The sequence below is a fragment of the Equus quagga genome, chromosome 3 (genome assembly GCF_021613505.1).
Source record: "Equus quagga isolate Etosha38 chromosome 3, UCLA_HA_Equagga_1.0, whole genome shotgun sequence".
Taxonomy (NCBI): Eukaryota; Metazoa; Chordata; class Mammalia; order Perissodactyla; family Equidae; genus Equus; species Equus quagga.
In genome coordinates this window covers 28,880,801-28,907,847 of record NC_060269.1, presented here as the reverse complement: position 1 = coordinate 28,907,847, position 27,047 = coordinate 28,880,801, and the positions used below count along the sequence as shown (strand labels likewise).

The window sequence follows — 27,047 nt, the reverse complement described above, 5'->3', positions numbered from 1 at the left end:
TATATGTGTATACACAGAAAATAACATCTGAACCTAGACTACTCTATTCAGCCCAACTAACATTCATATAAGAAGGCAAAATAAAAGAAATCCGGCCATTTAAAGGCTCTTAAGTTTACTGAAAAATAAAAACATAAGAAGCAAAAGATAACTCTCAACCAAATAAAAGATAACACTAGATATTTACTATAAATATCAAGCTTTATAGTGAACCATTAGAAGCACTGTATCTACCTGATAAAAAGGCAGCAAGCACACTATTGTTCCTATTAATCAGCACATTTTAGCAACTCTAACCAATGCAATAAGGCATGAAAAAGAGGTATAAATAAAGAAATAAAACTATTGTTTACAGATTAACATAATGGCTTACAGAGAAAATTTTTAAAAATCAACTGAAAAAACTAACTAAACCTAGTATCGGAGTTCAATAGGATACTAACTTGACATACAAAAACTATATTCATTTAGAATACTGTAATGGAAAAAAAGGACATGTAAGGATAATGCTAATAGTAAATTTGCCAAAGTTATATGACAACCATTACACTAAACAATAGTAGGAGATACATGCATTCTAGTATGCAGTCTCAATATTGTTTAAGATTTCCCCACCCTAAATAGTAATCTGTATACGTTAAATGTAATTTGAATTAAAAACTCCACAAGAAACTTTCCAGAAGAAAAGCTAATCCTACAGTTTATACATAAGCAAAAATTTACATGTAAAACCAAGAAAATTCTAAAGATGTAGCATTAGATTGAGAAAAATAGATCATAACAGAAACCTATACTGGTGTCAATATCACACAGTTTTAATGTCTTTACAAGTTTTGATATATATTAGAATAAGACACCATGCCCACAACCCACCATATTACTTTTTCAGTTTAGTTCATGATAAAGGTGGCATTTTAAATCAGTAGGGAATACGACAACCTATTCAAAAACCTCTGTTGAGGAGTCAGAAGTTTGTTTGGGGGTAAAAAAGCCATCCTCCACCTCACATCATATATAAAAATTAACTCCAAATGATTAAATTGCCAAATGTAAAAATAATGGAACAAATATTATAAGAAAACACAGAAGACATTTATAAATATATTTTAAATTTTGACGTAGAAAAGCCTTTCTAAGCAAGACCCAGAAGCCATAAAAGACTAAAACTTTTACATAATGAAAGATACTCACCATAAACAAAGGTAAGACCTAAGTGACAGCAAGAAAATGTTTGCAATATATAACCAAGGATATGTACAGAACTCCTACAAATCAAAAAGTTTCAAAATAAAATGGGCAGAAAATATGGAACAGGCAATTCACAGAAGAAATCCAAAGGCAACATGAAAACATATGCAGATGCTCCACTCTTAAAAATCTAGGAATTATATATCAGATATTTTCTCCAAAATAACAAAGATGTAAAGGACAGGTAATTTTCAGTGTTAGGAATAAATTAAAAGATAATCTCAACACAGTATTGGTGGCAATAAAAACTGATGAATCTTTTATTGAAGGCAACTTGGCACTATTTTTAAAAAAATTTTTTAAAAATTTTATTTATTTATTTTTCTTTTGAGGAAGATTAGCCCTGAGCTAAGTACTGCCAATCCTCCTCTGTTTGTTGAGGAAGACTGGCCCTGAGCTAACATCCATGCCCATCTTCCTCTACTTTATACGTGGGACGCCTGCCACAGCATGGCTTTTGCCAAGCAGTGCCATGTCCACACCCGGGATCCGAAGCGGCAAACCCAGGGCCACCGAGAAGTGGAACATGCGCACTTAACCGCTGCATCACTGGACTGGCCCCCTGAAATTATCACACTCTTTGACCCAGCGATTTCCACTACTAACAATCCATGCTAAATAACTAAGTGCATAATGATGTACAAGGACATTTACTATGGCACTGCAATGATGGGAAAAAATTCCACGTGGATTCCTACACAGCCATTAACATGCTTGATGATGATAAGCTGTGTGCAGACATAGAGCAACACTATGAAATGAGGGGAAAAAAGTAAGTTAAGCAAAACTGGACAACTACAAAGAACCACCCTGACATGTGTATATAGAGTATGTACACATAAAATTCCAAAAAATCATAATTGTACACAAAGGAAACTGAACCTTTCATAGGGATAACGTTCAAAGGGAGATAACCTTTTGGTAGCAGAAAAGTGAAAGGGGATTTTCATATTTGCCCAGGTATATTTCTGAATTGTTCCAACTTTGTATAATTACAGTTAATTGAATATAATTTGTAAAGTTTGAAGAAGAGGAAGGCAGAAGGAGTGAACAGAAACGTAAACCAGAGGATCACAGCTCAGTTTCAAATGTCAATAGTCCTGTAGATTTTTACTGGCATTTCTTTCTAGTTGACAAAGTAGTAAGTAGAAAGAGTCAAGTGAAATCAGTACAAGGGTTTCAGTGTGTGATCTTAGAAAGTTCTAAACTGTTCTGAGGCGACCGGAAGTAAAATTTAGCAACAAATTAACATAATGATCCAAAGGTCTTCAGCAGGAGGAAGAATACAAAAAGTAACCAACCATAACCTCAGAAGAGGAATAAAACTCCAGACTAAAGAAAAAAATCTGACACACTTTTATGCCCCAACTCCTATAACATTTTTGCCATGAATAAGTCACAAAATATTTGGATATACAATTAAATTTATATCCTTCTATATGCCTGGGTCACTTTCATTCTGAGATTTTTTTCCCCAAATAATTATCTAAGGAAGACTTCTCTCTATACATCCTGACATCCTGCTGTAAAAATGGCACATTAAAAACTGGTCAAATGATAAAGTCACTGGACAATTTTATCAGCTTAATTCCAAGCTGACTTTTAAAGTTCAAGCAATATTCATCTTTTAGTAGCTTAATTATAAATTACCATTAAAAAGAGGAATAACTAGATATACTGACAGCCAACACTAATGTAGAGTTCCAATATTAATTATATAGGTAGCAATTTATAGTATTGCATCGTTAGCAATTTACAGTATTGGGTAAACCAGATATTAAATGTAAAACTCATGAAATCCAACTTCTTAAAAGCTAATCATTAGTTACAAATTAAATTCTTGCTTAACTTTTGAAAGTAAAAAGTAAAGAATATTTTTCTTTTGTTGCTTAGAGAAATTCACAAAATGACCATCATTATTTTCTAAACATGTAATAACATCTTCCCACAAGGTACTTAATAAAAAGCTCAGGAAAAATCTCTATTACACAACAACATAAATACACATACACACATCACAGCGAACAATAAGAAATCTTTGAATACTATACCTGTATCAGCTTCATGTTCTTTATTCTCATCTGTAAGGGGGTTGTCGTGAAGCTTCAAATAGATCTCTATAGCAATTCTTGCTGCCTTGAAGTAAAATGGATGCTGCCGAAGTACATCTTCTAGTTTTAATAAGTCCACATATGATCTAAGGGTAATCTTCCTCATACAGTATGTATGAAAGTCAAACTGGTCGTCAGTGATTTCTATAAAATGCTAATAAAATTATCTTTTTTATTATACTGAAGTATAGCAACGTCAAAAAAAACTACAAAAAAACAAAGCTTGGAATTACTTGTTTCTTAGGCATGAACCAATAAATAAAATATAAGAAATTACAATCATTCAATATGAATACTTTGCATATCAAAAAAAATACAATTGGCCATCACCTAGCACAATATATGGCATACACCGGGCACTGAATTATTTAGTGAATGAAAAAGAAACACAATACTTTAAAATATATATATTTATTCCTTCCTTAATCATATTTAAATAAAGCTATCATGACAAATCAAACATAATTTACTAGTATACATAATGGTGTAGTACAGCAGATTTACATAAAATATTCAGTTTTTATATTTAGAACAATTTGCAAAGGATTATAATATGTAGTATTTGGTAATTTTTCTGAGGATACAAATATGAATCCTATGCAATGGAATACTGGTATGTGGGAGAGAAATCAATGAGGAAGTAAGTCAAGCAACCAGAAACTAACACATTTCAACTAAGCTCTGGGGCTCTCTACTTGATTACAGAACAAACGTGACATCATATAAGCTATTTTTATCTGTGAAAAACACAAAAAACGAAAGCGAATACTCATGACAGAAATGAATTAAAAGTAAAAAGGACTAAGAAAACAATAAATTTATCAGAAAATGAGGAATTACATAGGCTACAGAAACGTTGTGAAAAGGCTTCAAAGCTTATATCTTATAAATACCAAAGGTATATGGCATGGCATCACCAATCAACCCACAAAAAAAACGTTTCCAGGGTAACTTAGTAAACATTGTGTGTATTACTGAAAAAGCCGCAGTACTTTGAAAGGAACATTCAAAAACCAATGGAGACAGAGCCAAGATACAAACTTTCCATAAAGTTTTTTACATGAATTCTTACAGGAAGAGTAGACAATGGGGAAGTCTGCTGAAAATATAGTCTATAATATTTCCATTATAAACACTGAAAAATGTGAATACTGATTTCTACAAATCACTTACTGTAAATTATAAAATGGGAGAAAAGAAAAAACTATAGGATTTACCCAAAGCCTTCAACATATAACAAAATAAAAAGAGAAACTCAAATATATATGGTACTTACTCTCTCAATCTCATGACATTTCTTAAGTGCTTCACCAAATTTATTCATTGCCTTATAAGCCTGGGCACATTCTGTCTGGAACCACATACACTGCATTTCATTCAAATTCTCTACCGCTGATGTTCCTTCCTATATGAAAATCACATATATTCAAGACCATTTCTTACCAAATATATTATTCCACCATAGGATTTAAGAAAGAAAAGATGGTCAATTGATGTGAATTCTTTCAAAATAATTTTTTGTTTTTTTAACCATTCTCAAAGTAAGAAAGAATAGTTGATATGTGAAAGCAACTGGAATAGTATTTATAATCACTAAAAAAGATACATACCTTTGTAAATGATTAATCAAAAGATCTACATAATTGGGATTGGAGAGTAACATAAGAAAAAGAACACCAGCACAAAGCAGGTACTCAATCAATATTAGTTCCCTTTACTTCTAGGAAATCCATCTGAACGTATGAGAATATATCAGAGTTTAAAAACCCACTGTACAACCATCTAAAAAGAAAATAATGTTTAATGCTCATGTTGATTTCAGGGTTTTTTTTTCTGATAAGGTGACAATTAAACTCTTGACTGTTTTGATATTAAAAATACTGGAAACCAACTTTGAAAAATAAGCAAGGTATACAAGTACAAATTGTTTATTCCTATGTAAGAACACTAGCTGTACAAACCCTTGTAAACTTTGAGCACATTTCTTCAGCCTCCTTTATTAGATTGGCTTTTAACATGTACTTTGCACACTTGGAGTTGATAAATCTGTCTGCCGTGTCCAAGGCTTGGGCCTCATCCATCCACCTTGCAGCTTCTTTAATATTCCCAGCATGCTTACAGGGTACAAAAGCAAAATAAAACGGTCAGTATGCTGATTTTACTACGCAAGTCATTAGCTACCTCTTGATAACTGAAACACAAATGGAAGAAAAGGCATTCTCTGGACTCTTGAGACCCTAATCAATGTAGATGCATACAGTCTAGCATAACGTAAGTCTGATATCTAGCTGGTTATACAGAATATAGGCTCTCTGACAGGAAAGACTTGTTTTAACAATGTGTCTATTGTTACATAACCTCACTGCCCATAACAATGCCAGGTACATAGTGAACACTCAAAAACAATGAATGCTTGAATCAAAGAATAAATAAAAATGGAAATCTTTAAGTCATAATGACATAACTCAACGTAAAGGTGATAAAAGGCGAATGAATGGCCAAATTCCTACTCCAAAGGAACCACAAAAACATTAGTGGACATTCTACTATAATCCTATTTCAATTCGCCTAACTAGTCCATTTGGCAAAACCACAAAATTAAGGAGCATAACCTGGCTCTAAAAAGTGCTTTTAAAATATTACTCAATTTCACTATTTTTTGATAAATAATTGGTTTACAATCCCTTCCTCAGGAGATTTTATTACCAAATTGTATTTGTATTAAGAGAGAGAAGAGCCAACTTTATTTTAAGATGGTGCTAAAACATATGAGTGAAGATTCTCAAGCAGGACCCAGGAGTTGAGAGCCAAAAGAGACAAAACATGTAGAATTCACAGTAGAATCTTCAGTTTCATTTCATTAAGATTACCAGATACTGATTATGATCATACTCAAATGTTAATAGAAACAAATATTTCACAGAAAATGCAATTACTTTTATCTATACTTTTACTACTTAAAACCAAGAGAATAACCAGATATGTGTATGTGTCAAGGTATAACATGAATAACCATATATATGAGTAACCATATGTATGTATACATGCGTATGTATGTGTGTACATATACAGATAGATGAATGATCAAATTAGCATGACTATGACAAGTCTAAAAGTAATCAGACTGAGAAATGTACTAGACTTGTTATTCCATGTTTTATGAGCCATCAAATGTCATTTTCTTACAGCGTTTAGGATCTGTAAAATACAGAAAAAATCTTTATAAGTCTCACTATCTTATAAAAAAGGGGTGGGAAGAGATTTTTACCTTATAGATTTTAGCTTTCACAAGAAAGAGTTCTATCAATGTAGGTGTACTTTCAATAGCAGTATTTATGTATTCCAGAGCAATAGATGGCTGACCAATTTTGTCATAATGTTGTGCCAAGTAGTACTGGACCCAAAGTAATGTGGTTGGTGGTTCCTCTTTTCCATCATCTTTAAAAAGTGGGGGGGGGGGGGGGGTGGGAGAGGAAAGAAACCAAGATTAGTCATTACATATATTAAGAGAGTACCCACCTCAAAATGGCTCTATCTTTATTTGATAAGGAAAGTAGTTTGGACCACATTATTTACGTACTAGCTATAACACTACCCCTAAAGTTTTAAGATCTTTGGAAGGGACCATGCTTTCTGTTCTGTATCATTATAGACCCCAGCACAACGCCTTGCACTTAGTAAGAACTTTATATAATAAAGGTGGTGATAAATGGGATTAAAGATGTAACGAATTACCTAAAAAACAAACTGAAGGGGGTGAGGGGGAGTCAAGCTGTACTAGAACTATGAGAGTCTACTGACCAGGATACTATTTATAGAGAGGAAAAAAAAAAGAAAAATCAAAAGAAATTTTCCATTAATGTGAGGTTAAAAAAAAAGGCCTAACTGCTTAAGTCGGTTTTTAGCCAATGTACTAAACTATACATAAATATACTTGTGATGTGGTTATTTTGAATTTTGGTGATTATAATATTCTTAATATATTTTAAAATTATGCTGAATATGCAATGATGCATAATTTAAGTTAAATAAAAACTATACCGGGGTCCCGACCCATGGCACAGCGGTTAAATGCACACATTCCGCTTCGGCGGCCCAGGGTCCACCAGCTCAAATTCCAGGTGCAGACATGGCACCGGTTGGCATGCTACACTGTGGTAGGTGTCCCACAGATAAAAAAGTAGAGGAAGATGGGCATGGATGGTAGCTCAGGGCCAGTCTTCCTCAGCAAAAAGAGAAGGATTGGCAGCAGTTAGCTCAGGGCTAAACTTCCTCAAAAAAAACAAAAACAAAAACAAAACTATACCAAAAAAACGAGACAAGTAAAAATGCTTATTCTATATTTTAGGTCATAATTTAATTTTTATATAGTACTCACAAGAAAATGTATAAGTTAAATACACAGCCCACACATTAAAAAAAATTTTTAATGCAAATTTCTAAAATCTAAGAACTGTTATTTGCTTTCAAAGAAAGCAACAGATTGCTTATTTTTATCCTCGTAAAAGTAAGATGGCTCAGTGGACAAACAATAGGAGTGGAACTCACCAACTCCCCATCTGATAGATCTGCAACTAAAGTGCTGCATATTCTTGGGCATGTCATTGAACCTCTTCCACATTTGTAAAATATGTAGGAAAATGCTGATAATCAAAGGAACATCATGATGATTAACCAAGGAAACTACAGTAATGCCTTCCAAAAAGTACTATTAAAATTAATCTGAGACCTAAAAACAATGAGCAACCCAATAGCAATGAGCACCCCAGGTCCCATAGTGGGCTTTCTGTAGGAACCAGGGCTCCTTGGGAAAAACAAGTGATTCCAGGTCTGCTATGGGCAGTGTAGAAGATGAATTGGAATATCTTGTCATACCAAACTGCAATGAAGCTATCAACTACTACCATGTAAGTGAGAGCTGGAACCATGTGAAACTGCAAAGATTTAAAACATCAAATAGGCTTAAATCCATGAATTCATAATACATTTAAAATGTGTATTGGCCATCTTTGAAGGGTGTTACTAAACCAATTCATTACTGTGAAAACTGGTAAAACAAAAAAATATGTAGGAGAGGTAGGGAAGAAAAAGCAGCATTTATCTTGCTTTTCCTATACACTGGATAAGCAGATAATAGATGAAGGGAAATTTCTCTTTTAAGATAATAAAAAATGAATGATAGAATATCACCAGTTTGTAATTCCTAACACTTGCTAACATATAAAACAAAACTAATACAAGCCTCCTCAAGGAAGAACATATACCACCCATTAAATAATCTTGCTCATCCCTCTTATATTTGAAACAAAACAAAAAGCAACCAACCAAAAAATAATAAATGAATCTCATCAAGCCTCCAGTCAGATCTGTCCATTAGAAGTTTGTGAAACGATGGAAATGTTCTGTATCTGCCCTGTCCAATATGTAAGCACTAGTTTTACATGGCTATTGAGTAGCACTTGAAATTCAGCTACTACAACTGAGAAACTGAAATTTTTATTTTATTTAAAAAATTTGTATAGCCACATGCAGCCAATGGCTATCATACTAGACAGCACAGCTCTATATCCAACTACCAATTTATAATAAATTTGGAGGAATAATATGTTAAGCAACACCATGGGGTGCATTCAGCAAAATCCTGTCTATAGAAAAACTCAAGGAAAAAAACTTCATTTCTTTAACAAGCAAATTGCAGGAAGAGGAGGAGATGGAGGGAAAACCTATAGATTAGAAGAGAGTTAAGAGACATATCAACCAAACCCAAAAGTATAAGTACTACCTGGATCTTCATTCAGACAAACTTCAAAAACACAAAAAAGACATTTCTAAGATAACTGGAAATGTAAGCATGGACTTTTTTCTTTGATACTAAGAAAGTATTAATGTTCAGGTGTGGAAATACTATGGTTATGATCTTTAAAATGGTGAAACATTCATGGATGAAATAATGTGTTTGGGATTTGCTTCAGAATAATATGGAAGTAGAGGAAAGTAGGTAAGAATACAGATGAAATAAGTTTGGCCATGAGTTAAAAATTATCGAAGCTGAGTGGTTGTTAACTGGAGGATCAGTATATTATTACATCTAGTTTTGTAGATGTTTTACATTTTACATAAAATTTTTTTCAATAAGCTAATGTAACGTGATTTTCTTCCTACCAAATATTTTCACACAATGTACAAATTAGTGCATCTCCATCTTAAAGGGGAAAAGAAGTTTAAATATACTAAGCCTACTGCCTAAATAATGAACAAAACTGACCTGATTAAGAATATTATAAATATATTAAAATTTTCAAGATTTTTTTAAAACATAAAACTTGAGCACTTACCATTGGGGTTAAATAAGCGGCAGCTTTTTAGAGAGGTTTCATAACCTACTACTAATTCTTCTATGATTGCCACCTAGAGCACAAACATACAAGCACACTTTAAATATATATATATACACACACACATATATATACACACACTGATACTATTCTTGTACAAAATGTGCTATTTACTATTAAAGGGTTAGATAAACATTCCAACACACACACACTTTTATAAATCTCTTCACCTATGGATAAAAATTTAAAAGTAAACCATACATATTTTTGAAGGTGTGTAAATATGACATAACTTTCTAAAAGCTTACTGATAACTCCTTTCCCTGCTAGAAAATAAAGCACCAAGCTGAACTAGAAATAAGGAAAAGGTTGGACAAAAAGAGGTGATGCTGTGGATGATTTTTGTCTTGGTTCATTTTTATCTCAACTCACATAAATAACAAACACAGTTAACATTTGCTCTTCAGGAATCAAGAATTAAATATTATATGAAAAGAGAAATTCCAGAAGTAGATGACAGCATCAACTTTCAATTTCATAATCCAGGGGAAAGCATCAGTAAAACTGAAACATGGAATTGTGAGTGGGTTTCTGAGGTCCAGGAAAATGAACGGCTGTCCAGGTTCTGGTTTCTCCTGAGTCATGATTATACTACTTGCTCCTGGCTTCGTAAGAGATCTGTGAATACTTTTAATTTATTAATTCCCTTATTTGCTTAATTCGTGTATATTGAATTTCTGCTACTATAGAAGCTCTCTTAAATGACTTCAACTTAACTGACTCAACAGATTAATACCAACTCTCTCCATTACCTCACAAAATTGTGAGGACTGAATGGTCACGGCTGGGTTACCCTAGTGCACCCATGTTCTTCTGCTCCCACAAGCTGAGCTACATGCTTACTAAGAGTTTTGTTTTCCCAAACCTGTTTGAATCAATTGCATTTATTATCATCATTGCAGAATTTAAGTCAATATTATGTAAACTTAAGAAGTGAGAACAAAAAGAAAAGAATTGTTTCTATGAGTTGAATACCGTGGAAAGACTCAAGGATACATAAGATATTTTTAACCAATTTAGATTTAAATGAGACAACCATCAAGGAGACAATCATAAAATATAGGATTCTGCAATCAGAACGTTTGGCAAGCATCAAGTTCTCACTCTACCCAAACTGGAAATAACAGAATACATTTTCTGAATGTGATATAGCAAGAAAAAAAAAAGAAACACTCATCAATAAAGCCCACACCTTGGGCCTGTCAACAAAAGAGTGGCAGATAAGTGCACCTTATGTGCTTTAAGTTAAGGTGTTTTTAGTACGTTTAATTTTGCCCATCTCTTATTCTTCATTGTAACTGATTTTTTTTTAATCCAACCAACATGTCTTGATGTCAATGTACTTGCAAGAAAAATAATCTAAATTAAGATTAAAACATCCTCTTAACAAGCATTTTGAATATTATAACATAGCTGAAAAAGTAAGCTGACTTACTGGGACAGCAAACAAACTCTTCTGACAGAATTTTTTTCTACCAAATAAAAAAGGAGAAAGATTACTAAGCTAAAATAGTTTTTTTAAAAAAAGTCCCTCTTGACTTTCACCATGAGCAGGGACTAGAGAAAATACTGAAGAAGTCACTACCTTACTAACGTTTCATACCTACGTTGACTCATTAAAGTATACAGCAGAAACAAGAGACAGAGAAAATAAATAAGCAATAAGTTATTTAGCTAACAAGAGAAGGATGAAAGAGAAGTAGGAGGCACAGAAGCATTTAAACTGCAGGCTAGGAAGACTGATAGCAGATATAATATGTGCACAGATAATCAGGAAGTCAACTATTCCAAGTACTGTGCAAAGTAATGACAGTTAAAAAAATCTTAGTTTGCTTTACCTTTTCTTTGTCTTTGTATAATGACCTCAAAGTATTGAAAACTGGTGGACAACCCTTGCTGAAGTTCATCCTTAGGAACTTATCCAAACATTCTTTGAACTTCTCACCTTGGGAGCAAAAAAATTCCACTGACTTACATTTACCCAGACAATTCAAATAATGCATACTTTAATCTTAATATAGCATACTCATATACTTAAAAACAAGGAAAGAAATTGTAAATCATAACATCATTTTCATTCCTTTGCAATTATTCTCACTTACCAGATAAAAAGTTTAACGGCAATCTTCTCGGCACCAGTCCTCTGGGATATTTAGTCCAGGCCTCCTCATAAATTTTTAGTCGTTCTAACATATTAGCTGCAGCCAAAAACATTCTTTTTACATTAATTATAACTTGTATATCTTTCCACCAAATTACAAATTTCTCAAAGTATATAAAATGATCATATGAAAGAAAAATTTGAAGATGGGAAGAAAATTATTTATAATCTAAACATCTAAATACATCAATAATTATTTTAGAATATTTCTAATATTTTCATATTTTAAATACCTATAATCATATAAAACACATAATTTTATCTTGTTCTGCTTTAGGTAGCCTTTCAAAATCTGAAGACTCATTTACTCTACTTCTGAGAGGCTCGGTTATTATGTTTCCGTACATGGCTTCTCCACTATTCTCCTCAGTGGCTCCTTCTCTAACTCCTCTCCTTTGATTTATTTTGGAGTTTCTGGATCTATCCTGTATTTCCATTTCTCCATATTTCTTTTACACTTTCTCTTTTACTGTCAGTTCAGAGCTTTCCTCAGTTCAATCAATCTTCCACTCCATTAATTTTTCCTCAGCTGTTGCCTTGCTTCTATTCAATCTACAGATTTTTATGTCCCTAAGCAGGTTTTTCATTTCCCAGATTCCTCATTGGTACTTTCTCATAACTATTCATTCATATTTCATGGCTGCAATTCCCTCTCTTCATCTTAGATTCCTCCATCATCTCTACTCTCCCTTTTTCTGGCACTGATGATTACCCTTCCTGTGCTGGCTTTCCTAGGTAGTTATGACATTCTTTGCTACAAGATTTCTCTTGCATATATCAATGTAACAAGAATGGCTCACTATCACTCTTGAGGGAAACAGCTTCAAATCAGATCATCTTGGCTGTTTGTAGAAGACATGTTTCTGGGCCTGTCCTCACAAGTGGGTCCCATTCCTGGCAGAGGGTGGAGGGAGAGGGGGAGGAGAAGGGAATCTCTAGACCCAAGTTTATTTGAGTGATGGAAATTTACTCCCTCTTCTCACATATGACACAGAACTGGTCTCTCTGCTTGGCTACATTCATGTGCCCCTGGAAAGCTATTCTGCTGTAGCCACAGGTTACCAAGAAGTTATGTTTCTTTCTTTCCTTTACAGAGACATCTCCATTTCTGTCAGCGGAAATTTCTCTTCTATGTTTTTGATGCTGCTATGCATTTGTGAATTTTTAAAGTTGTTTCTCAAGTTCTTCTCTCAACTATTTCTATGAATTTGTATTAGAAGACAGGTTTCAGAAAATGCTCAGTTGGCCATATTAAATGGAAGTTTGCATATGTATTTTTGTATTCAGATTCTGAACCAATTCTTAACCACTATTTTACTAGTTATGCCTTTCATTAATAAAATATATATTAACAAAAGAAGCAATTAAAACTTAGAAAGTGAGTTTTAAACAATACTACCTGGCTTAAGAGCCTTTTCCAAGCCTTTGTAATAGGCCCAGTTTTCAGGATTTCTCTCTTGTAATCCTCTATAAACATCAGCGGCATCTTCCAAACGACATAATTGCAACAGAAGTTCCCCTGATAAAAATCAGATTAAATTAACTAAATATCTTCTGACTATAACTTTAACTTTTCCTCAAACTTTCTCTTAAAACCTTTTCAATGTTGGAAAGTAGTTGGATGTCGTATCCTTCTGAGCTCCCGATTCCCTTCAACAAGACTGTTTACCATGTTATTTTATTGTCTCTCCATTTTTGAGGTTCGTATTTAGAAATGCCATTGTCTTTCGCATTCTCAATTTATTCAGGTATTTGTCTAACTCCAGGCTACTTTCCAGAATTCACAAAACAGTTATCAAGCTATTACCTACTACTTAATTATTCCTGACATCATATGGACAATTTCAACATCCAAATTAATGATGCAATCCAATACCCTAACCTTATGATGCCTTAATTAACTATAAAATGATTCTACTGTAGCAGCCCATAATCATGGCCACATTCCAAACCTGCTTTTTCTGTCTCTTCCAACTCCCAAATAGGCATCTTGCTTTAAGCTTAACTACCTTGTCTTTCTTCTTGTTGTCTCACTAATTCTACCCTTCAACCTTAGAGAAACACTATTCCCTCTTCTTAAGGCCTTTCAGTAGACTCACTGCTTGTCTCCTCTGGGCTGCAAGCCCAATCTCATCTCTGATGACATTAGCAGCCCCAAATATCAAAATCAATCTCAAAACCTAGGCTCCCTTGTTTACCAATTTTAAGGCCTAGATCATTCCAATTGTTTGTTTGCTCCACACCTTCTCACAAAAGGAAGCAAGTGGTCAGATGAATGGACAGAGGCACTGGTTTCACTAGAAATATATGAGCCCCAAACTCACACAAAGCCTCAAACACTGCCGAGAAATCCTTATTCTTAATGTGCTTCCATTCACCAAAGGTATTATTTTCAAACCATGACTTCACCTTGCACCCTTTGCTCTCATCAGATAACAAATATGAATACTTACTGAGTGCTTACTGTGTGCCAGTGACTTTTAAATGTTTCACGTGCATTATCTAATTCTCAAAATTCTATGAGATAGGTTACTATTATTTTCATCATTTTAAAGCAGAGAGAACTTAAGTAAACTTGCCAAAGGTCGATACACATACACAGATACCTAACTGAGTCAGGATTTGAATCCAAGCAATTTGGCTCAAAGAGCCCACATTCTTAATGTCTATACCAGTGGATCTCAACCAAGGAAGGGCACTTCTGCCACCCAGGGGACATGTGGCAATATCTGGAGACATTTTTGGTTGTCACAGTAAGGTGGGGGGGATGGGTGCTACTGGTAACTGATGGATAGAAGCTAGGGATGCTGCTAAACATTCTGCAATATACTGGAGACTTCCATCTGCAACATCTTGGTCCCAAAATGTCAACAGTGCTGAGGTTGACAGCATGCTCTATACTAACCAAAAGCTCACTTCACAAAGAACATAAAAAATACCCTGCAATTTTTCTTCCCTACGCTACACCCATTCACGTTTCCCTCCCTTAATATTCTCCCACCTTTTCTTTGTAGAAGGAACTGGTGGTATAAAAATTAACAATGAAACTTGCTGCCTAACTATGCTCACTCACCCACTCCAGAAAGTTTCCAAATTATCCTCACCACCCACCACTAACAACAATGCCTTTATTACTGGAATTTCCAAAGACTGATGATTGTACTTTCAGTTCCTTTCTATTCTTTTTATATACTCTGTCCCCAACACCTGACTCACTGTAGGTATTCAATACATATTTTGTGGAATAAACTGATGGCCCCGTTTGCTATTTCACTGAGAAAATGGAAGCAATGAAAAGAGAACCCCCCAAAACCCACTATTATCTACACACCTACTTGCCCATATACTTTACCATCTCTTGTCACTGTGTATGAACTATTCATGTTGTTATCTAAGTCTAATCCTTCAACTTGCCCACTAGATCACATCCCCTCTACTGTATCAATTATTCTGTGTCCACTGGATCATTCTCCAGTGAGCATGAGCACATGCTATAAAAAATCTTTTGATCCTGCATCTCATTTCATCCACCACTACCCCTATCTGTTCCCCTATACAGCAAAAACTCCTTGTATGAGTCATTTATGCACACTGTCTTCAATCTCTCTACTCCTCATCTCATTTAAATCTACTTGATTTGTTTGGGCTTTTTCCATCCTCCTTCCAAATGTTCAGAGAGTGCTTTTGTTAAGGTCATCAATGACTTCCTAATTGCTAAAACCCATTGGTGATCTGTCATTCTTCCTCATTAAGAAAGTTATCAAACGGATCAAATGAAATAATGTACTCAAGAGTATTTTGAAAACTGTCATGTATTTCCATAAAGAAACTGAGGCCCAAGGCTTGCCCCTGGTCATATAGTTAGTAGCCAAGGAAAGAACCCAAACTAGTTTTTCCCAATCTTGTGATCTTTCCATTAAGTCAGAAATCTCCTCCCTTTATAACTAATAGACTGCTAAAGGATGTTCAACTCAAATCAAAGAGGGTTATCCTGGATCTACAGCTCAGAAGTGAGCTCCAGGACAATCAGCCTTCCATTTTTTTCTTGCTAGTAGCATTATCCTTTGCCAAAAAGTTCATTTAGCAAATAACGGCTATTTCCACTATCCACACAGATACCAAGCTTTTCTAGAGTTCAACTTCAAAGGGAACCAAAGGAATCTGAAACCAGCAAACTTCAGTTCCCTGGACTAACAAGGGCAAACTACTAAGACGGTAATTCTTAGAAAGTACTTGTATTTTCAATGCCCTAGTCCTCTTCTTTCCCTTTCCATAATCAGCTCCTCAACTTTTAAAACTCTAAGACTCCTTTTTCTCAGCCCTCTAATAAATAGCAGTATTGGAGACCTTTAGGTAGGGATTTGCCCCTCCTATCACAATCCATATATGTAAACCCAAATCTCTCATTTCAATTGTTGTTCTTTCCATGTCCAGAAAGACATTTACATAAACTATAAAGACCCCCTAGGAATGTCCCATATGCACTTTAGTTAAGAGTGATTTGTCCATATATATATTACTGTCAATAAAGAGATTTGGTATACACATTCAGTTCTGCTAATAAGATGTTTCCAGGAAATTTAATCCTCTGTCTTATACAATTAAGCAATTAGCTCTTGTGTTTTATCAAACTCTATAATATTTTCATATAAAAGATATTTTATTTAAAGAAAACATATTTGGGTTACTTCATTCAATAATTTTTATTGTGCATAATTATTTTTTCCTCTCTCAACAATATTCATTGTTTAAATGTGTATTTTCCCACATTACAAATTATTCAAAGTACAGGAGTAAGAAACCGATCTTCTATCATCAAAAAGTTGAATTATATGTAATTATCAGCAGCAACTAGATTTTTCAGCCTTGCTCTGTCATAATTAAATATTAGAATAAATCACATTCTTATAAAAAATACCTTTGGTTTCTTCTACAGCAAGTTTATCACAAATCTGCTTTTCATAGGTACAAAGATGTTCCAGGGCTTCTCTATAGAGACCTGCTTCCCGAAGAACTTGATTCTGATATAAAAGGAGTTCACTATATTCATAATCCACTTTATCAGGGGATGTCTATATGTGGATATAAGGAATACTAACAGTAAGAATTTTGTTTTCATTAGAAAATTGTTTACACACTCAAATATATACAAAAAGTCAAAGGATAATTATCTGATTGATAAAACTTTAAAAAAAACATTCCTAAATATCTGTCTAGGGAGCAACTAAGTAAATAATGACAATATTAACTTATAATCCATTTAACAAAGTAAGAATCCATAAGTTCTTACATATAATAAAGAGAGGAGAAAGGAAAGCTCTTACAGTAGAATGTCAAATAATAAATCTAGAAGGAATAAGAGCACTAGAGAATCACCATCCTGCAACTATCATAGAAATAGCTGATTCAGGCAAGAATCATAATCAATGAATGCTAAAACTAGTGATGAAAGTTTACTGAGGAACAGGCTATTCATAAAGTCTCAAAATGTTTATTAAATAAAAAGAGAGAAAAATTAGTTCATAGTGAAGAAACCTGGCAGACACCTCTTTAACCAAGTAATCAAATGGAACAGTCAGACATCATGTGCCTCTTAATATGATGAACTGAGCAGGGCTCAACATCACTTCTGTGGTTTCCTGCCAAAAACGCATAACTATATCTAATAATGAGGAAACATCGAACAAATCCAAATTGATGGATATTCTATAAAAGCACTGTTCTATCTATACTCTTCAAAAATATCAATGTCATGAAGTACAAAGGAAGTCTTCGAAACTTCCAGATTAAAAGAGACTGGAGAAATGATAACTAAATGCAAAGTATAACTAAACTGGATCCTGAAACAGGAAAAAAAAATTCTAGAAAGGATATACGTAGAATAATTAGTCAATTTTGAATATGGGCTGTGGATTAGATAATAATATATCAATGTTCAATTTCCTAACTTTTTGATAATCTATGTACTATCTATAGAGTTGATGACTAGAGAGTTATTCTTAGGAAATATCAGATTGAAGTATTTAGGAGTAAAAGAATATGGCATCTGTAATTACCCCCAAATATTTCAGGAAGAAAATTTAAATAGATAAGCAAATATAGAAGTTGTACAGTAAATGTGTCAAATATTAACTAGTTAACGTGAGTGAACTCTTATATGGAGTTCTTTGTACTATTTTTGCAACTTTTCTGTAAATTTGAAACTATTTTAAAATAAAAGGTAAGCAAGTCTATGTACACTTCTTTCTTTTAGTTATACTTAGAATCAGACTTAGTTTACTAGGTCTGGCTTCTGGTTGTTACCTGTTGTGTTTTCCTAAATTCTTCTAAAATCTTTGCTGCCATTTCATAATCTTCTAATAAATGATAAGCAATAGCATAACCAATCCATGATGCTCTCTGCGCAGGTCGAAGCTGAAGTAATTGATATCTCGTTTCCTTTAAGGGGAAAAGATCACCTTTTTTTAGGTTTTAGGTTTACAGTGAAAGCAAAGGCTTCTTAAAAAGAATATTAATTTACCCACAACACTAAGCAATTTGCAACCCAGTGCTGGGAATAATAATAGAAAATAGTTTCAAACATCCATATTGTGCAGCTTTATAGAACCAAAAAAATACTTGTTAAGAAGCACAATGAAGCCTCCAAGGCAATCTTGTCCTTCTTTCAAAAGTTAAGACCAAGCACCCTTTATTATTTCCTGATCTACTTACTCTGAGAGACCAAATGGAAAAGACAGTATAAAGGAAAAAATTTTTAAAAATACAGTGCCTGAGTTAAGATCTACAGAAAACAACTCAGCACGTATGACATGGAAAAAAAAGAAAAAGAAGAACTAAATAGATCTGATTTAATAGACTGATTTAAGGATTAAAATGTAGCTACAATTAGTCTCAATGGAGGTAAAAAGAAACAAAATAATTTGCTTTCTAGAAAAATGTGAGAAGTAAAGGTTGTATTTACATGTTAATAACAGACAAAGGATTGCCTATTTGAGAAATATTAATGTTAATTTATATTGAATTAACTCAATCCTATACAGTAATCCAACTCTGCCTCACAGTAAAACAATTTATTTTTAAAATATGATGAGTCCAGTCATAAACACAATCACTATTGGGGCAAGGGGGTAAGATTCAATTAAATTCTTTTTAAAAAATGGAAAATTTTGTTATTAGAAAGTACTCAAAAGTTTTAAGTATTTTAAAAATACTTTCCCCTTAGTATAAAAAAATTCTCTATTTTACTTACCCTGTAACCCTCAAGATCTCGCATTTGAATCTGTAGTAAAGAAAGGTCCCTTAAGATTTGAAGATTGTCTTTATCCCATTTTAGCGCATTTCTGTAACATTTAATGGCTTCATCGTATTTCTTGTCTGACCTCTGGAGAAGGCCATAAACATGCCAACCTAAAGGATTTAGTTAAGGATACAACCTACAAGTCAAGAAATAATATTCCGCAGGAAACTCGGAGACTTTAGCTGTTGATAAAATTACAAGCTTAAAAAGGAGAGACTATAAATATAGAAGGTAGTTTAATACAGTCGAAAACAGCACAGCTTTTTGAGCCAGAAAAAAAAAATAGGTCTGGCCTGCCTTATTAGCTCTGTGACCTTGGACAAGTTATTTAGTCTCATTATGTTTCTTCAATTATAAAATGTAAATAGAAAGCCTATACAGCAAAGCATAGTAGTTTGGTAACTAAATGCAATAAAGCGTTCACTCGCTGGCACAAAACACATTAGGAATTACCTATATTTTTCAAAGAAAAAAGAGGGAATGGGCATCTATGACATATAATTATTTTAAGTCATGTATATTTTCTTTTCTTTAGCTAACAAGGTCCACAGGACAGAACTTTTAGTGCAATACAAAGTTCCTAAAAATCAACCACACAAAAAGTAAAAACATAGACTCATTTAACAAAAAATTTCTTAATAATTAGGGTATAGGTGACCAAAATGGACAGTCTCCTGCATTCAGAGAATATAGTCTAGTAAGGGACACAGATAAGAAAGCAAAATTACAGTAGTTGTAAAAAACAAAAACAAAAATGCTATAAAGGAGGAAAATACATAAATAATTCCACCCCCCTAATACAGGTCCTTTTCACTTCAGATCTTGATTACTGCGATAGTCACCCATCCTCCTACCTTCAGTCTCTGCTTTTAATTTCTCCTGCCACAGTAACCTTTCTAAAACACACATAATCAAAAGAAAAAAAATCCACTTCCCTTTCCCGAAACTTACAATGTTTCTCTCTCAGATCAAATTCAAACTTCCAAACTAATAACTCTTACACCAGGGATCCTCCAAAGAGTCAGTAAAACACAGAATGTGTAGGATAGTATGTATAACTGAAAATACACATTTGATATTATAAATTTTATTTGAGAAATAATCTTTGTTTTCATAATATAAATGACAAAATAAAGCTTAATAAAACCTTCTCAGTTGCCTGGAAAATGGTTTTAACAAGCCTGAAACACACTACCCTTCATAATCTGGCCCATTACCTACCTTCCCCTCCCTCCCCTTTGCAATCACCAATATCCTACTATTTCAGGACCTGATTACCTCTCTAGGGCACTGCAACTCCTTTAAACTCCCTCTAAACTTCACCTCGTAAAAATCTATCTTCAAGGAGTTTAACATCGCCAAAAATTTAAAGAAATTCACCTCCATCAAAAGAAATCCAATTACATAAATCATGGCAAATACGTAGAGAACACTAATCAATCATTAAATACGATGAAAAGATATCTACAATAGTCTTAATAAACAATCCTTTGCCTACCTTTCTAGTTTCAGTTACTCCCAACTCACTCACTCCTGCTTCACTGAATTAGTGATAATTTTTGAACAAGCTCTAACATTTATGTAACATTCCAAAGTGTTCTGTATATGCTTCTAATAAGTATCTTCCTTCAACCAGACTGTAAGTTCCTTGAGAGCAAAATCCATACCTTTTCTTAGTCTACACTATGCCAGGGGCCTGGCAAACACTTGAAAATTTACCAAGTATTTCAACACTTAAAATTGTGTTAGCCCACAAAATAGATAAAGAAATATTTGTTTGAAAACTATTTAAATAATAGCAACCCACAATTTTTTCTCAATCTTCCCTCAGGCAGTTGTACTTGCTCCTACCCTCACACTTTCCTTAACAAAATTTATCTAGTATAGTACTTAGCATTATGAGGAAATCTTCGCAACGCCACCATGAGGTGGGTAGGACTATCCCCATTTTACACATGAGGACACTGTGCCCTAAGATCACTGTTAGAAAGACACTGAGCTGGGATTCTAACCTAAGTGAAGCACACTCCAAATCCTGTGCTATTATCAGTACACTATACTGTCTCTCTAATATTCCTTATAATAAATATATCCTTCCCTAAATTTATGATCATGATGAAATGTGCAGGGAGCTTCTTTTCTTTTTAAGCGTGGGAAGAGCTTTCCTAGATATTTTAAAAGGTAAATCTCATTTATCTGTGAATAGACATACTGTTAGAACACAGCAGGTATATAAAAATGTTCCCTGAATGAAGGCAGTTGTTATTATTCAATTTAAGAAAAGAATCATCTCCTCTGCAGTTATATGGTAAGAGGGATCTAAAACTTCTGACTCCCAAACTGCTGTCTTAGCTCAAGACATCACAATCCAATCCTTAAATATCTCAAAAAGGATACACACATGACTCTTCAAGTCATTTCTCAAACCTCTACGAACCAATTCATAAGCTTCTTCCTTTTTTCCCAAACAGTTCAATGTTAATCCTTTCATAGCCAGAGTTTCTATTTAAAAGAAAAAAAGAAGAAAGGAATTAAACACTAAAAATAATTAACAACAAAAAACATAACCATAACCTCAAAAACAAATGTTACATTATCCTAAAAATTTTAAACTTCAAGGTTACTGGGAAATTTTCTAGGTTTGTACAGAATTAAAATATTTTAAAAACTGACAAACCAAGTAAATACACATTTCTAGGCCTATTTGTTTTTAGATACAAAGATACAAAAATGCATCAATATCTGGTAATTCATATGCTAACAAGATACAATGACTCTATTACTGTTCTTCAGGGGAATTCTGTGGGATGACCTTAATTAATCACTCCTTTAAAGTGTGAATAACTTTATCTTGAAATGGACTTTATTTCTGTAAACCCAATTACATAAAGATTAAATTCACTGTTCAATGATTAAAACATACACATAATTACTATCTACATTTCTGATTTCCATAAATGTATTTATTTTTAAATGATTCTTTGGGATTACTATTAAAGATATAAGGAAAAGATGATGTCAGAAAGCTGTCTTTCGCAATCAACAAGTTCTCAGAAAAAGAAAAAAAGATTTCTAATTTTATAACATATGAAGCATAAGGGAATAAGAAATATTCATTATGATTTCTCTGCCTAACTTTCAGGATTACAATTTAGAGTTTATAGAAAAATTAACTAGGAATAAAAGATAAGGGGTGACGACACTATCCTGAGGAAGAGCCAACTACTATAGGAAAACACAGACAAAGAAATGGAATTGTACAAATCATTACAAATCATGTATAAATTTAAAGGAAAAGGGAGTAAACAAAAGAAATATGTTTGGAAGTGGCCAAATTAGCAAGCCACTGTAGAAAGTAGCCCTTTGTTATCAAACGTAACATCTATTCTTTCAGGTTTTATCCAACATCTTAAAGTGTCTAAATTAACAAAACCCTGGGTTCCCATTAAGTTTAAGGCAATCAATCATTTTATATACTGTTAAAAAAATATTTTCAATTATGACACTTCATATACAACCTGATTTCAGATATGTTAAAATATGAGGGAAACAGCATTTTACAAACAAGGAAAATTGGTACTCTGCTGCACTGAAACTCTATGATTACATTACCAATATGCATAGTTTAGAAATAAATATAAAACAATCTAATATCCAGCTGGCCAGCAAAAAGAAATATTCTTTAGCAAGGAAGAAAACAGAGAGAGATTTGGATACTTTTATTCCCACTGTTTGCCATTTCCAAAAAATGGTATTATTATGGTGAAAGTATGCAAGAATAAAGAAAGCTAATAGAGAACTATTACTCTTTTCCTCTTCAATACTAAGAGAATATTATCAAATTAATTACCAAATAGCAATGCTTCCTAAGAGTACAAATCAGACCTGTGAAAACTTATTTTTCTTTTGCCTCTTCTCAAGTTTAGCTACACACTCTCCCATTTCCCCAAAACATCTCACCATCCAATCTTCTACCCTCACACAGGCAAGAGCTATGTAAACTTTCAGAATATCGCAATATACAAATCACATCTTTTTTTTTTGGTTAAAAGATTGGCGCCTGCACTAACATCTGTTGCCAATAATTTCTTTTTTCTCCTCCTCCTTAAAGCCCCCCGCTACATAGTTGCATATTCTAGTTTTGAGTGCCTCTGGTTGTGCCACATGGGACGCTGCCCCAACGTGACCTGATGAGCAGTGCCATGTCCACGCCCAGGATCTGAATTAGCAAAACCCTGTGCCGCCGAAGAGGAGCGTGTGAACTCAACCACTCGGCCACGGGGCCAGCCCCCAAATCACATCTTAAACATGACTGTCTTGAAAAACTAATTAAGATACAATGCTAAATAAAACATGCTGCTTTGTGAGCAGAGGACCAAATGGGCACTTTCTAAATAAGCTTATTATAAAGAATTTCTCCAGCTCAACCAAAGTTCTAAAGCAAATTTTTCTTATAACATCTTAAACTTCTTTATTAACTTAAATAAGTATACTTTGTCCTACTAGGTTCTTCTCCCTTTCTTATAGCATCAATATTCAAAATGGGAATAAATGAGAACTCAAGTAGAATGTGTTATCATTCTCTTGACATTAAATTCAAAATACGGTTTAAGTATCTTCTTACAGGAGTCAGGAATAAGAAGGTCCCTTCTCTCTGGAAAATACTTAAGACAGCTAGGAGTAATAGAACACAAATAAGTAAAGCCAGACAAGTAAGCAAAGCCTTATCTACTTATACTTACAAGTATGGGTACAGTATTTACACTTACCTCCATGCTCTGCAAATTTGGGATTAGAGAGGATTTGTTTACAGAATTTCAATCCGTTTCTATACTGTTTATGTTCATAACATCTCTGTCAAAACAAAAGAAACTGATTTTAACAAGAAATGCAAACAATTTTAAATTCAACGCTAAATTTTTGATTCTGTTAAATCCAACAGAATGAGCCAGCGTTACTTCCATACTCTCCTAAATCCCACTAAAATGCCAGTAAAAAAAAAAAAAAATACAGAAGGTTTGAATACAGACAGTAAAAGAAAAACAAAGGGATGACTATAAATTAGGAAAAGGAAGAAAATCGTTAGCTCACTCCAGGTCCAACAAGTGTTAAAGAAAGTGAAAACTGAAAATAATAATGGGGTAGAAATTATATTTTAAAATAACATTTTCTTTTTTACCGAAGGAAAGTAGTCTCTAAAGCCGGAAAAGAAAATTAAATGCATGCAAAATAACAAAGGAAAAAAAAGGAACTACACTATGGACATCATGATGAAGTTTCAAAGCCTGGAAATAAAAAGTTCTTAAAAACTTCCAGAGAGGGGGCAAAACACAAGTCATATACAAAGGATGTGTAATCAAAATGACACTGAACTTTTTTTCAAAGTAATAATGGATTATTGCTGAAAGCTAGAAAACAACACAGCCTTTAAAATTCAGAGTGAAATTAAGTTTCAACCTAGAATTCAATACCTAGCCAAAGCATCAATCAAGTCTGTGAGTAAAATGAAATTTAGGGCTTCTCAGACAGCTAAAATTTTATCTCTATGTAGTCTTTCTTAGGAAGATATTAAAGGAATCAAAACAAATTTAAAAAGACAAACATGAGACTCAGTAAACAAACAATCTAATGCAGAAAAGAAGAACTATAGAACAAACACTCCAAAATGAAACAGGAAGCCAAAGGCCACCATGCAATAGGTTTCCAGCACGGGCAAAAACAGAACTGGTATACTTCAGAATATGGAAAAGTATTATTTATAAACACATGAGAGAAATACACGTACATCTGGGGAAAATGAGCAATAGATCTACAGAAAACCAGGCAACAGAATAAATAAAATATGCATTAACTCCAGGGGAAATAAAGGTTAGTATAAGACAGGAAGTGTGGTTTTAGTGTAATATTTCACTTAACAGGGAACAATACATGTGTAATTATAAAAAGGTAAATATTCAGTGCTGGTTTATAAAAAAATTGTGATATTAACTATGATGAGGAGAATGAGCAAAAGGAAAATGGGCAAATGTGTCAATGATGAAGTTCTAAGTCCTCATTTTTTATATCCAGAAGTCAACAAATGTCTAAAAGTCATGTATCAAGCAATACTGACATATTATTAGGCAACAAGAAAGCAAATACCAAAGATAATGGCTAGAAGGACTGAGGATATTTGATTCTGGAGTGGGAACGGGGGTGGCATTCTTTTCATAATAAATCTTTTAGTGCTATTTAATTTTAGGTATCAACATGTGCTCTCACAATAACAATTGTTTTCTGAAGTGTTATATTTGTGACAGAAAAAAAAACCCTGCATCTAAAAGATAATCTATGCCAGAATTCAGTGTCATAAATTTTACTCACAACTTTTGAAACAATATATTCAAAATTGGGAGTGATAGTTAATGCAAATATTAACTAAACCATAGTATAAAAATGTGTAGAAACAAAACAATGAAACATAAAATTTTACATTTAGCACCAAGAAATCAATTGCTTAAGCTCAATGCTACAGCCAACTACAGAGCTGTTCTATAACCAACTACATACTCACCAACCCCACTTTGCTGTTTCACATCTCAAACCTTACATATCTAAAACACAACTGATTTCTTCCCCAAGTCTTCACCACCTTAGTAGATGCACTCCCCTCAACTCATGCAACCAGATGATGAAGCGAAAAAGCTAATCATCCTTGGTGCTTTCCTCCCCTCATACGTGCATCCTCTAGTAGCTCCCATCAGTCCCAGTTTCTCTGCAATAGCTTCCTAACTCTCTGCCTCTCCTGCAATCAAACATGCACTCAGAAGGCAGAGTGATCTGGGGGCTAAGTGGGAGGGGAGAGCCCTTCTACCACAAACAATAAACCTAGAAAAAATTAATGAAACAACTGTGGTCAGACATTGGACAACAGGCAGCACAGAATTGTGAACCATAAGAGATGGAAAAGACAATGAGCTCTAGAAATGCCATTGCTTTATATATCACAGCACAGGGAAAAGGATCCTAAGCAGAACACAATAGCCCAGAGTTGACGAGACAAAGATTCAAGTTCAATGAGGCTGAGGTACTCTGCAAGACATAGGACAAAGAATGATGGAAGTATTCAGAGAAAGATCCAAAAATCTGCATGGGGTCTCCACGCTGAAAACTAAGTACTAAGCCTTGCAGATGTAGGGTGAAACTTCATGAGGCCAAACAAAGTATGACCAGAAAGCAGTAAATTCAACAATTCTCAGGGCTCACAAGGCACTGAGAGTTCCGAGTAGCTAGAAAGAAAAGGAACAGCTGTATAATTCAGTAAACACTGCAAAAAGGTCTATTCAATAGTAGACTAAAGCTAGCCCTAGAATAAGTGTACTGTAGACCCACCCTAACAAAGCCCTAGACTGATACACAAGTACCTTCACTGCCTGTTATAACAAAGTCCAACACTCTTTAAAGATAATTAAATCCAGTAAAACAATAAAATTCATAAGGCCCAACATGCACTAAAAAATTCCCAGATGAGCTAAGAAGCAAGAAAACATGACACACACCCAAGAGAAATAAAAGAGAAATGACGGAATCATGAGAAAAGGGTATCAAAACAACTATTTTAGGGGCCATCCCTGTGGCCGAGTGGTTACAGTCATGTGCTCCATTTTGGCACTCCAGGGTTTCACTGGTTCGGATCCTGGACATGGGCATGGCACCACTCATCAAGCCATGCTGAGGTGGCATCCCACACAGCACAACCAAAGGACCTACAACTAGAACATACAAGTATGTACTGGGGGGCTTTGGGAAGAAGAAAAAAAATGAAAAGAAGATTCATAACACATGTTAGCTCAAGT

The 27,047-nt window shown here is 33.9% G+C and overlaps 1 protein-coding gene across 2 annotated transcripts in view; it reads right to left on the bottom strand.

Annotated features, from left to right (window-relative positions):
* The window catches only part of NAA15 (N-alpha-acetyltransferase 15, NatA auxiliary subunit), a 78,719-nt gene that overhangs the window by 22,695 nt on the left and 28,977 nt on the right, over positions 1-27,047 (bottom strand). For both annotated transcript variants that reach the window (XM_046656095.1, XM_046656096.1), the window contains exons 2-14: positions 23,982-24,066; positions 21,610-21,714; positions 19,165-19,322; positions 18,219-18,353; positions 16,834-16,987; positions 13,315-13,434; positions 11,857-11,952; positions 11,593-11,699; positions 9,695-9,767; positions 6,628-6,797; positions 5,321-5,473; positions 4,636-4,764; positions 3,300-3,513 (exon numbers count right to left, since the gene is read on the bottom strand). In XM_046656095.1, the coding sequence (XP_046512051.1) occupies positions 3,300-3,513; positions 4,636-4,764; positions 5,321-5,473; positions 6,628-6,797; positions 9,695-9,767; positions 11,593-11,699; positions 11,857-11,952; positions 13,315-13,434; positions 16,834-16,987; positions 18,219-18,353; positions 19,165-19,322; positions 21,610-21,714; positions 23,982-24,066 (1,699 nt within the window). The remainder of the gene's footprint in view (positions 1-3,299; positions 3,514-4,635; positions 4,765-5,320; positions 5,474-6,627; positions 6,798-9,694; positions 9,768-11,592; positions 11,700-11,856; positions 11,953-13,314; positions 13,435-16,833; positions 16,988-18,218; positions 18,354-19,164; positions 19,323-21,609; positions 21,715-23,981; positions 24,067-27,047) is intronic.